At 47.4% G+C, this 12,203-nt stretch overlaps 1 protein-coding gene across 1 annotated transcript in view; it reads right to left on the bottom strand.

Moving 5' to 3' along the window:
- LOC122944210 (calcium-activated chloride channel regulator 1-like) overlaps positions 1–11,840 on the bottom strand; it is a 63,159-nt gene extending 51,319 nt beyond the window's left edge. The window contains exons 1-2 of the mRNA XM_044302433.1: positions 11,682–11,840; positions 4,565–4,705 (exon numbers count right to left, since the gene is read on the bottom strand). Coding sequence (XP_044158368.1) covers positions 4,565–4,705; positions 11,682–11,840 — 300 coding nt within the window. The remainder of the gene's footprint in view (positions 1–4,564; positions 4,706–11,681) is intronic.
- Between the last annotated feature and the right edge of the window lie 363 nt (positions 11,841–12,203).

Raw genomic sequence — 12,203 nt, 5'->3', positions numbered from 1 at the left:
GCCCTTAGGCGCGCTTATTCTTCAGCCTCGGCCTCCGCCTCAGTCGCGATTGCGTCGTCCGAAGTGGCGAATTTCTTAAAAACGAGGTTTTCCCAAATTGAGTCTGACCTGGACCAGGGGGTCTCTAGGGATGACATTCTGGCCTCATGCAAGACGGCCAGCCTTGCCATTGACTATTTGTGTGACGCAGCTCCACAACAACTTAAGCTGGCATCTAAGTCTATGGCTCTGTCAACCGCGGGCAGGCGTCCGCTTTGGTTGAAGCCCTGGAAGGCAGATACGACCTCGAAGCACAATCTTTGTGCCATGGCGTACGAACCCGGCAAGCTCTTTGGTGCAGAGCTAGACCATATAATGGAGGGGCTGTCGGACAAGAAGGGCAAGTCCCTTCCCCAGCAGTCCTTTCGTGGTCGGGGCAGAGGGTATGGTTCCAGAGCGGAACCGCAACCCAGACCCCAGAGGAATTGGGGTTCCCGTAGAGGAGGGAAATCCTCTCGGGGTTCTAGACCCCCCAAGAAGTCCTCGGCGCTCTGATTGCGGGCCTCCTCGAGGCTCTTGGTATTTTGCCGGTCTGACTGGAGATCTCGGGCTCCCTTCTCCCCACATTCCCGTAGGCGGTCGCCTACGACACTTTCTACCTTGTTGGCAGGATCATATCCAGGACAGTTGGGTCCTGCGTGTAATCTCCCAGGGCTACCTTATAGACCTGAGCAGTCGGCCTCTGGACAAATTTGTCCAGACAAGGCTTCTTCCCAGCAACAAGCAGAAGATTCTAGAAAGTTACGTACTAGAATACTTCCAGAAGGGGGCCTTAGAAGAGGTTCCTCTCCTAGAGAGGGGAACAGGTATCTACTCCCCAGTTTTCCTGGTACCCAAGAGTACAGGAGGGTGGAGAATGATTATAGATTTGAGGTTCTTCAACCGTTTCATAAGACAAAAGAAGTTCCGTATGGAAACTATCCAGTCAGTGACCAATCTTCTTATGCCGGGAGATTTCTTGGCAACCTTGGACCTCAAGGATGCTTATCTCCATATTCCCATCCATCCTGGGTCCAGAAGATTCTTAAGGATCGCGGTAAATATCGGGGGGGTCCTAAAGCATTTTCAGTTTGTGGCCCTCCCGTTTGGGATCTCTTCAGCCCCACACACTTTCACCAAGGTGGTGGTCTCTGTGGTGGCCGCACTAAGGCTTCAAGGCTTGAGTATAGTTCCATACCTGGACGACTGGCTCCTCAGAGCCCCTTCCCAAGCGATCCTGTCCCAACACATCCAACAGGCTGTTACATTCCTACATCAGTTAGGATGGGTAATCAATTGGGACAAATCCCAGCTTCAACCAGCCACCTCAGTAAGGTTCCTGGGGTTCATGGTGGATTCAGTCAGGATGATGATTCATCTCACTCCCGAAAGAAAGCAATCCGTGCAACAGACAGCCCATTCCCTCTCTGTACCCAAACGGGTAACAATCCGAACATGGATGAGGATGTTGGGACTAATGTCTTCAACCGCAGAGGCGGTACCTTGGGCATTATGGCATCTACGTCCGCTCCAGTCGGAAGTATTAGCCAAGTGGAATCACAGTCCAAGGGGACTCAATTCCGTGCTCTCCCTGCCTTACAAAGTCCGGTCCTCTCTGAGGTGGTGGTCCCACCTCACGGACGGCAAGTCCCTGATCCAGCCCTCTTGGATCATACTTACTTCAGACGCATCCCTAGTAGGCTGGGGTGCGCATCTTCAGGACAAGACAGTCCAGGGAACCTGGACACCTCAGGAGAGGTTATTGTCATCGAATCTCCTGGAGATCAGAGCAATCAGGCTAGCTCTTCTTCATTTTGCTCCCATCATTCGGGGGAAGGCAGTGAAGGTACAATCAGACAGCATGACCGCTGTGTTGTATATCAACAAGCAGGGAGGCACGAGGTCACAAAGTCTCCTGAGAGAGATAGGGGTGATTTTGGATTGGGCAGAACTGAACCTCACCCACGTATCAGCCGTTCACATTCGCGGAGTTCACAATGTGATTGCGGATCGCCTGAGCCGAGGTCTTCCTACCGGAGAATGGTCACTTCATCCAGAGGTCTTCAAGGAGATAACGCTCAGGTGGGGCATGCCAGAGATCGATCTCATGGCAACGAGGTTCAACACCAAGGTGGAGAGGTATTGCTCCCTTTACAGGGAGGACAACCCGGTGGCAATAGATGCACTGTCAATCCCATGGAGGTTCAGGCTGGCCTACATCTTCCCTCCAATTTCCTTGATACCAAGGGTCTTGATGAAAATCAGGCAGGACCAAGCGTCAGTTATAGCCATTATCCCATACTGGCCGAAAAGAGCTTGGTTTACCCAACTCTTACAGATGAGTCGGGGTCAATTTCTGAGGCTTCCCCCAGAGAGAGTACTGGTGTCGGGGGGCACCCAGGTCTCCTCAAATCTTCAAATGTTCAACCTGACAGCCTGGAGGTTGATCAGTCCCTTCCAAGGATAGAAGGGCTATCGGGGTCTGTCTTGAGAACCCTGGAGCACTCCAGATCGGAAGCTACCAACAAGGCCTACTCCAGAATCTGGAAGATTTTTTCGTCCTGGTGTTCTAGGCATCAGCAAACATCCGCTGAAGCTTCCATCCCGATGATCCTACAGTTTCTACAGGACGGTCTGGATAAAGGGCTATCACCTGCTACCCTTAAAGTGCAGATTTCAGCAATCTCTGCTTGTCTCAACAGAGCGGTTTCTCAAGACCCCCTTATCAAGAGATTCCTGAAGGGAGCCTCAAGATTAAAGCCTACAGTAATCAGACCTATCCCTGTTTGGGATTTATCGGTCGTGCTCAGGGGGTTAACATCTCCCCCCTTTGAGCCCCTAGAGGAGGCGGGATTCAGGTTCCTGACCTGGAAGATCACCTTCTTGTTGGCTGTTACCTCTGCAAAGCGAGTTGGGGAACTCCAGGCTTTTTCTGCCTTTGAGCCTTATACAAAGTTCCTGCAGGATCGGGTACTCCTCAAATTTTTACCCACCTTCATCCCAAAGGTTCCCTCCTTTGATAATATTAACCAGGTGATCTCCCTACCAACATTGGCTCCATCCCCCTCCTCTGAGGAAAGAGGGCTCCATACCCTCGACATTGCGAGATGTCTTAGGATTTACCTGGAACGCTCCAAGGTATTTAGGAAGGATGAAAACCTCCTTATCCTTTTTTCCGGTACCCATAAGGGGAGGAAAGCCTCTAAGCCCTCCATCAGTCGCTGGATTAAAGAGGCAATTCGGGAGTCTTATATGTCTCAGGGCTCGGAGCCCCCTGAATTTGTAAGGGCCCACTCTACTCGAGCAGTGGCCACTTCTTTTGCAGAGAGAAGCTCGATCCCATTGGATGTGATCTGTAAGTCAGCTTCTTGGAGTTCTCACTCCACTTTTATCTCACACTATAGAGTGGATACTAGAATACATAGTTATTCCTCATTTGGCCGGACAGTGTTATCTTCCGCCAGGCATGAGGACCCTCCCATGGGGGTTTCTACTTGCTAAATCCCCATCTGTGCCACTGGTTAGGACGTAAGGGAATCGTTAATTTCTAACGATAATTTGTTTTCCCTTAGTCCTAACAGTGGCACACAAATTTCCCCCCCTTGTTTTTTAATTATGGGTTTTGTCTACTTGTTACTACACAACAGCATGAGGGCTACGCCCCTCTTTATAGGGGGCAGGGAGGGCGTGTGCATGCCAGTGTTTTTTATTTTTATGTTTCATTAAACTTCCACCTGTCCTAACCAGTCCACAGGGGCAGAATACCCCATCTGTGCCACTGTTAGGACTAAGGGAAAACAAATTATCGTTAGAAATTAACGATTATCACTAACAATGTCATTATGAACGTTTGTTACCGATCATTGGCCTGAAAAAGTGTAAAGGGGCCATTATCCATTTCAAGAATAAGAACCATAACATATGAGAACTTTTACTATTATTACTTAAACATGTATGGGTCTCTTGGTTTGCTAGCTTTATAACTGTGGGTTGATCAGTTTGCTGGGAAATGTTTTTCTAAATATGCATAGTGTTATTATATGTTGTTTCAGACGTAACGCAGATATTTTCAAAACAGAAATGAAAAAAATCTAAATTGGCTATGGCTGACCTCTACCACTAGGGCTCATTCACACGGCCGTTGTTCGGCCATGCCCGTATTGTGTCCCGTAAAGAGCTTGAATGGGTCCGCAATCCGGAAGGTCGGTGCGGAACAGAGGCGCGGAACTCCATGGAAGCAGTACAGAGTGCTTCCGTGGGGTTTCTCTCCGTGCATTCAAGTTTAATGGGTCTGGATCCGTCGCTGCAGCCGCACAGATAGTGCCAGTACATTGGAGACCGCAAATTGAGGCCCCCAATTCATGGAATGGCCGAACACGGAAGGGAGGCTGGATGAAGGAGCATTGATGCTAATTGCAAAAGTATCAGGGTTTTGTCCAGTGCAATCTTGGGCAGCAAATCAGTCATATAAAACATAGGTGAGAATACTGAGGTCATAGAACATGATCAGGATGAGGACACGTTTGAAGCTGTAGCTATGTCTTACTGTGTTGTAGGTTTCTGTAGTTGGTTTTGTATAATCATTTCCTGGTGTCCATGTAGATGGGATGAGGATTTTAACACTTCTTATAAAAAGTCTTTTTTTGGTGGCCTGGAATAAATAACTTGATGCTTCCTTTACCATTTCCTAGAACAAAAAAAAACATTGTTTATCATATGTTGCATATTGCAGGTGCATGCATAAATGCGCCTGTGCAAATACCGCTCCGAAGCCGAAGCAGAGCCTGTGCTCTCGTTCTGCTAATCAGATGAGCGGCGCAGGCATGAAGTTATAAGAACTGGGCTAAATGTCTGGCCCTATCCATCTAGTGGCTGGGGGACAGCTCCCCCACAGGTGAAGATGCCCTACTGAGGAGGCAAATCAATTCCTTTGAATTGATTTGGTCATTTCTAATATAAACACTGCTGAAATACGCCACAATCTGCGCCTTCTCCCCATTCACGCCAGGTTTAAAATTGTGGACGTGGGCTGAGAAGGGGACGGACTGGTAGGCCCATCTCATTCATCATTTTCCATGCATCTTTCAGGCATAGATAATGGTCTAAAGGTAAGACAGCTCTGAAGATGTCTTACATTTAGAAGTGGCGGAGGATCCTCTTCATAACTCTGGCGGATCCACCGCCAGCGCAGGGGTTTATTAAGACTGGCGTCTAAAATGCTGGTCTTAATAAATCTGCCCCTTTCTCTTCAGTCAGGTGTTACATAGCATAGCAAGAACACAATACTAAACTCTGATCACACATTGGAGAACATAGCATGTATCAGACTCTATCATCATTAGTGCCAGTTATACAAATCTCATTAATAATAGTGGCCTCTGGGTCACTGAAGATGCGCCATGTGATTGCAGGACATGTGCAGCTCTCTCGAGTCTGTGTCCATCAACTTTAGTAAGCGTAGCTTCATTTGCGCCGCACAGGAGTGGATTGGGAAATTAGATTGTCCCTGAAAAAACAGTTGACACCATGTTGTAGGTGAGTCCAAATTGGCAGAAGGCTGGACAAATAATGTGCTCAATCAGAAACGGCCCGATTTTCAGACAGATTATCAGGAATGGAGCTCTTTGCCAACAATCTGCTCATCTAAATGTGCTGCTTATCATCTGGCGATCCTGTCATTTGTGCAGGCACACCAATCATCGTTTTTGGGCAGCAGATTGTGCTGTCTAAACAGCGATCTGCTGCCCAGAAACAATGATTCTGTATAGGGCCCTCATACTGTGAAGGAGATCGCTGCATGTAAATGCAGTGGTCTCCTTCACTGAACAAGCCTCTGACTGAACTAACACTTCCTTCCCGACAATCAGCTGTGACATTGTGCGGCGAAAACTCGCTTTCATTCTAATAAGGTTAAAAGAAACAAAGAGCACCACAAAAAGTACAGAGTGGCCCATGAAACAGTAGCCTGCCGCCAATATCTCCAAATCAAACTGCCTAATAGTAAATCTGTTTTAGTTGTCCATAGCAACCAATCAGAGCTCAGCTTTCATTTTTTCCGGGCCATGTAGGAACTGAAAGCTGGGTTCTGATTAGTCGCTATGGGCAACTACAAAGACTGATTTATTATTTAGTTTGATAAAAGTCGCCTATTGTGTGAGGAAGGTGGTGTTCTCTCTGGAACAGTGAATAGTGATTGTGGGAGGCTATGTGCGAAGCAGATCTATTAAGGAAATGCGAGACACCTTGACTGACAAGTACAAAGGAAAAAAACACCAGCTAAATGTTGTATTCAGAGTCTGGTTTGGAAACGGCATCAAACTGGCTCTGTTATAAACATGAAGAAACTGAGGTCTCCATCGATCAGGACGGCTGAAGTTGTGCATGAAATTCAGCAGCAGATTGCAAGTAGCCCCCAAAAATCAACTCAAAGACTGTCTCCACAAGTTGGTGTATCACGAATGGTGTGTCAGTGAGTGCTGAAATCTCTGAACCTGAAACTGGACTGAATAACGTGAGTACAGGAACTGAAAGAGTCTGACAAAGCTAAACGCCTAAATTACTGGTCTTGGCTGCTGAGTTTGCATTGTTGTGATTCATGACGGACGAGGCTTGGTTTCATTTATCAGATCATGTAAATTCCCAGAATACGAGGAACTGGTCCCCTGAAAATCCTTGATTTGACTTACGAAACACCACTTCACGACCAGGAAATTGGCGTTTGGTGCGCAGTGTCAGGAACACAAATAGTGGGCCCAATTTTCTTCAAATTAACTGTGAATACCGCAATTTACTTGGACATCTTTGAACAGTTTTACAACTAACACCAGAAGAAAAAATGTCCTGCTTTTTCCAACAAGATGGGGCAACATGCCGCACCTCATGGAACTCACTGGCATGGGTTCATGAACTGTTTATGGAGGAGCGAACTGTGAGCAAGGGGTTATGGCCACCACGTTCTCCAGACTTGTCCACATGTGATTTCTATCTGTGGGAAAATTTTAAACAAAAAGTGTATGCTAACCGTCCCCATACCTTGGAAGGTTAGCACGGTGGCTCAGTGCTAAAAACTTTGTTTGGCCCTTAGAGAGGTTTTGCAGCCAAGCATTGAAGTTAACTAACTAATTGATCGGTGGGGCCTGACTGCTGGGTTCTCTACTGATCCCAAGAATGTTGGTCCTGCCGTGGTAGTCCCATAAAGAATGAATGGAGCACCAGGGCGAATGCTCGACCTGCCATTGATTAAGGATAGGAAAATGGAACCCCCATTTTCAGGCAGTCAGACCCCCACAAATTAGTTATCCCCATCCTATAAATATATACCCTAATGGTAACTCACAGCAATGTTCTATTAGTAACAGTGATTGCATAGTTGCGGTTAGAAATGGGGGATTTATTATGAAATCTCTGTGCAGACTTCACAAAGAAAGTCCACAAAAAGTGCAGTACAATGCAAGTGAATGATGTGACACAGTGAGAGGTCTGGTAAAACAGGTATTTTCCTCCCAGCATGTGCTGCTGGGCCGATTTACAGCCAGGTGAGGTCAAATACTGGACCGGGTTTTAAGTGCCGGTCCGGGTTTTGGCAGCACCTGGCTGTCCTTAAATAGGCAGCTGGGCTCAGAAGCCAGGTCTCTGTGTTGGTATCTGGGAGCCTTGTGTCTGTATGAAGTCTTGCTACCTGTTTGGCGTGAAAACAGGTTGGTGCTGCTATGGTCCAGGACTCTGAAGCAGGATTGCCGCATGGTGTGAATTTCCACCATGACCGCAATGTGACTTTTTGTTTGATTATGACTGCTTGTTTTGTCACTTGCCTAAGGCCTCTTTCACACTTGCGTTGTCCGGATCCGGCGTGTACTCCACTTGCCGGAATTACACGCCGGATCCGGAAAAATGTAAGTGTACTGAAAGCATTTGAAGACGGATCCGTCTTCAAAATGCTTTCAGTGTTACTATGGCACCCAGGACGCTATTAAAGTCCTGGTTGCCATAGTAGGAGTAGGGAGCGGGGGAGCGGTATACTTACAGTCCGCGCGGCTCCCGGGGCGCTCCAGAGTCACGTCAGAGCGCCCCATGCGCATGGATGACGTGTCCATGCGATCAGGGCCGGACTGGGGATAAAAACCAGCCCTGGAAAAAGTTGCACACCAGCCCCACAGCATTGCGTCATTATTTACTTGTTTATAATAGGAGAAAGCATTCATTTTAAAACACGTGTGTAAACACGAATATGAACTTTGCCCCACGATAGCTCTTTTGTAGAACCCCCATAAAAACTTACAGTTACTTGACTTGGCCCTTGGGGATCTCGGACGCCACTTCAACACTTTGGCCGGGGGCTCAGCGGAGCTGATGTTGTGCTTTAACCTAATGAGAAAGATTTCATAATAAGGATTTGGAGAAGGGGCAGAGGGATAGCAGAGCAGGGAGAGGCTGGTGCTGCTACTAGAGGGTCATACCATGGGGGAGTAATAAAGCCCACCATAATGCCCCCCCAGTAGTAATAATTCTCCTTATAATATGCAAAACATTTGTAATGCCCCCAGTTGAGCTAATGTTCCCATAATGTGCCAATATAAAATACCCCTTCTCAGTGCCCCCGTAGATGACCCCCATAGTGCCCCCCCTTCCCCATAGTACCCACCATAATGTGTCCCAGTATAAAATGCCCCTATACAGAGCCCCCATATAAAATATCTTCTTTTTTAGCCTCAGTAGATGCCCCTATAGTGCCCCCCAATAATCTGCAGTAAGATGTGCCCCCATAGATGCCCCCAATCATGTGCCAGTAATAAGAGCCCCCCCACCATCATGTGCCAGTAGCCAGAGCCCCCCCATATCATGTCAGTAGCCAGAGCCCCCCCATATCATGTGTCAGTAGCCAGGGCCCCCCATATCATGTGCCAGTAGCCAGAGTGCCCCCAATCATGTGCCAGAAATAAGAGCCCCCCCACCATCATGTGCCAGTAGCCAGAGCCCCCCATATCATATGCCAGTAGCCAGAGCCCCCCCATATCATGTGCCAGTAGCCCCCCTTATGTGCCAGTAGCCCCCCTATGTGCCAGTAGCCCTCCTTATCATGTGCCAGTAGCCCCCCTTATCATGTGCCAGTAGCCCCCTTATCATGTGCCAGTAGCCCCCCTTATGTGCCAGTAGCCCCCCATATCATGTGCCAGTAGCCAGAGCCCCCCCTTATCATGTGCCAGTAGCCAGAGCCCCCCCATATCATGTGCCAGTAGCCAGATCCCCCCCATTATCATGTGCCAGTAGCCAGAGTGCCCCCATTTCATGTGCCAGTAGCCAGAGTGCCCCCATATCATGTGCCAGTAGCCCCCCATATCATGTGCCAGTAGCCCCCCTTATCATGTGCCAGCCCAGTAGTCCCCCCTTATCATGTGCCAGCCCAGTAGTCCCCCCCTTATCATGTGCCAGCCCAGTAGCCCCCCTTATCATGTGCCAGCCCAGCCCAGTAGTCCCCCCTTATGTGCCAGCCCAGTAGCCCCCCTTATGTGCCAGCCCAGTAGCCCCCCTTATCATGTGCCAGCCCAGTATTGTACCTATATAAAAAAATAAAAAAAAATAATACACTTATACTTACCTCCAGCAATGCGATGCGATGCAGGCCGCCTCTTCCGTCTGTGTCCCTCGCTATACGGCTCAGGCGACGCGTCGCGATGACGTCATCGCGCCGCCTGCACCGGCCTGAGCTCTGATAGGCTGCCAGCACTAAGCCGGCAGCCTATCAGAGGAACAGGAGGGGACACACCTCTCCCTCCTCTGCCGCAGCACAGGCATCTGTATTGCCGTCCTGAGGACGGCAATACAGATGACTATGGAGATGAGCGCTTCCGCAATGGAGGCGCTCATCTCCTGCTCTGCCCTGCCGCCGGCCGCGGCCGCCCCCACTTGTCACCAGGGCCGCGGCCTTGCGGCACTCAGGCTTGCCGGCCCACCGGGAAATTTCCCGCTATCCCGGCAGGCCAGTCCGGCCCTGCATGCGATCACGTCATCCATGCGCGCGGGGCGCCCTGACGTCACTCTGGAGCGCCCCGGGAGCCGCACGGACGGTAAGTATACTGCTCCCAACTACACTTTACCATGGCTGCCAGGACTTTAGCGTCCCGGCAGCCATGGTAACCATTTAGAAAAAGCTAAACGTCGGATCCGGCAATGCGCCGAAACGATGTTTAGCTTAAGGCCGGATCCGGATCAATGCCTTTCAATGGGCATTAATTCCGGATCCGGCCTTGCGGCAAGTCTTCAGGATTTTTGGCCGGAGCAAAAAGCGCAGCATGCTGCGGTATTTTCTCCGGCCAAAAAACGTTCCGTTCCGGAACTGAAGACATCCTGATGCATCCTGAACGGATTTCACTCCATTCAGAATGCATTAGGATAAAACTGATCAGGATTCTTCCGGCATAGAGCCCCGACGACAGAACTCTATGCCGGATCCGGACAACGCAAGTGTGAAAGGGCCCTAAAGTGTGAATAAACACTGAACTGTTTAATCCAAAGAACTTGTTGTTGCCTCTATACTGCGTCCGATATTCCTGTCTACCAGAGCGAAACCCCACAAGGGTTACAAAAGTCCAGGGGTGCGGTGATCATTTATATGTATTTTGTAGAAACTGTGACATTTTAAAATAATAATTTACACTTTGCTTCTTATTTTTACACTTTTAGAATTTTCTGTTTCCTATCAATAGTTTTTAAAAACTGTAATTTCAAAATATTCATCAAATTTTTGTGTTGCCCCTGCAGAGAATGCAGTGGGTCGAGTGAATGCTGCTGCTGCCAGTTACAAGCAGGAACTCACAGTAGCAGGCATTAGTGTTGATTCTTTTGAGGTGAAGTGGACTACAAATCCCATCAGCGCTTGCTCCTCCCCGGGAAAAAGGCTAAGAAAGGAAAAGAAATGACTGCCATCTTAAAGACAGGAGCATGGGCTGGAGATGAAGAGACTGCGGGATCTCCACAGACAGAAGTGTGCCCTGCCTCTGTGCAGACATTACAGCCCTGTCCTCACAGCTCCAGTATCATAATTGCTGGGGTCCCACCGATTTAATAGTTATCCTCTATAACGGATAACTTGATGTAACTGGAATACCTCTGTAATCTGTGAGAGTAAATGCTGCCATAATTCTTATCATATAAACAAAGCAAAAACTTTGCATTAAACTTTTTATTTTATCATAATTTTTCATGCCTTTGTTGTACGTTCTAAAAGCATTAGAAAAACAATAAAAATAATGGTAGAATTTTGAAACTATATCTAATAAAGCTGATTTTAACTATATTAGGATTCATTCTGTGATGCAACATCGAAATATGAATATCTTTATAGTTTTGACTAGATTTTCAGTTTATTTGTAATTTATTTATACAGTTATAATCTTAATTTGACATCACAGCTAGGTATCCCTAGTCTTGTATCTAAATACCCTGATTATTTCTGAGTGGCATATCCTAGCCCTCCCGCTAACCGTGCCTCTGCTTAATTAATTAAATCCAACATTCATAAGATATGATACCACCCATGTACACACTTTTCTTTAGTAAAGGTAGTTTATGCATTACCAGTGTGTCTAGTGTCTATTAACATGACAAGATGTTCGGTATGTTTCACTACCTTTTCACACACAGCTACTGTAGCACCATCGTCTTACCTGTATCTTATAAATCATTTTGTTATCTTCTTTCACATCTGGATGGATTGCAAACACAATATCTTCATATCCTCCATCGATAATTTTTACCTGGGACCCTTTACTAGCATTAAACAACTGAGATATTAATAGTAATACAAGCAGATTACGGCAAACCATCTTGCATCTTGCTCATCCGGGAAATAAAACACAATTCTTGAAAGCTTTGATATACAACTATCTTATCAAATGAACTTTGCTACTTATGCACAATAAAAGCTATTAGTCATGAACAAGATCAAGTACCTATGAGGAAATTACTTGGATAAACTTAGTTTATTAGTTGCTTTACATACTAGAGAAATTGTTGAGCAAAGATTGGATAGTTGCAATTTATTGGAGATATAGGAGCCAGGAAACAAAGCTGTTTGACCCTGTGATCTTGTTCTCTCTGTTCTCGACATACCTTGTAACAGTGGACCCTTACACAGCAACAGGTCTGGCAGTGACTAAAATAAGGTGCAGAGTCCTGTTCCTCATCGC

Source organism: Bufo gargarizans, chromosome 7, assembly GCF_014858855.1.
Source record: "Bufo gargarizans isolate SCDJY-AF-19 chromosome 7, ASM1485885v1, whole genome shotgun sequence".
Lineage (NCBI taxonomy): Eukaryota > Metazoa > Chordata > Amphibia > Anura > Bufonidae > Bufo > Bufo gargarizans.
Note: the sequence above shows the minus strand (reverse complement) of the source record. Positions and strands in the feature narration are given on the sequence as shown.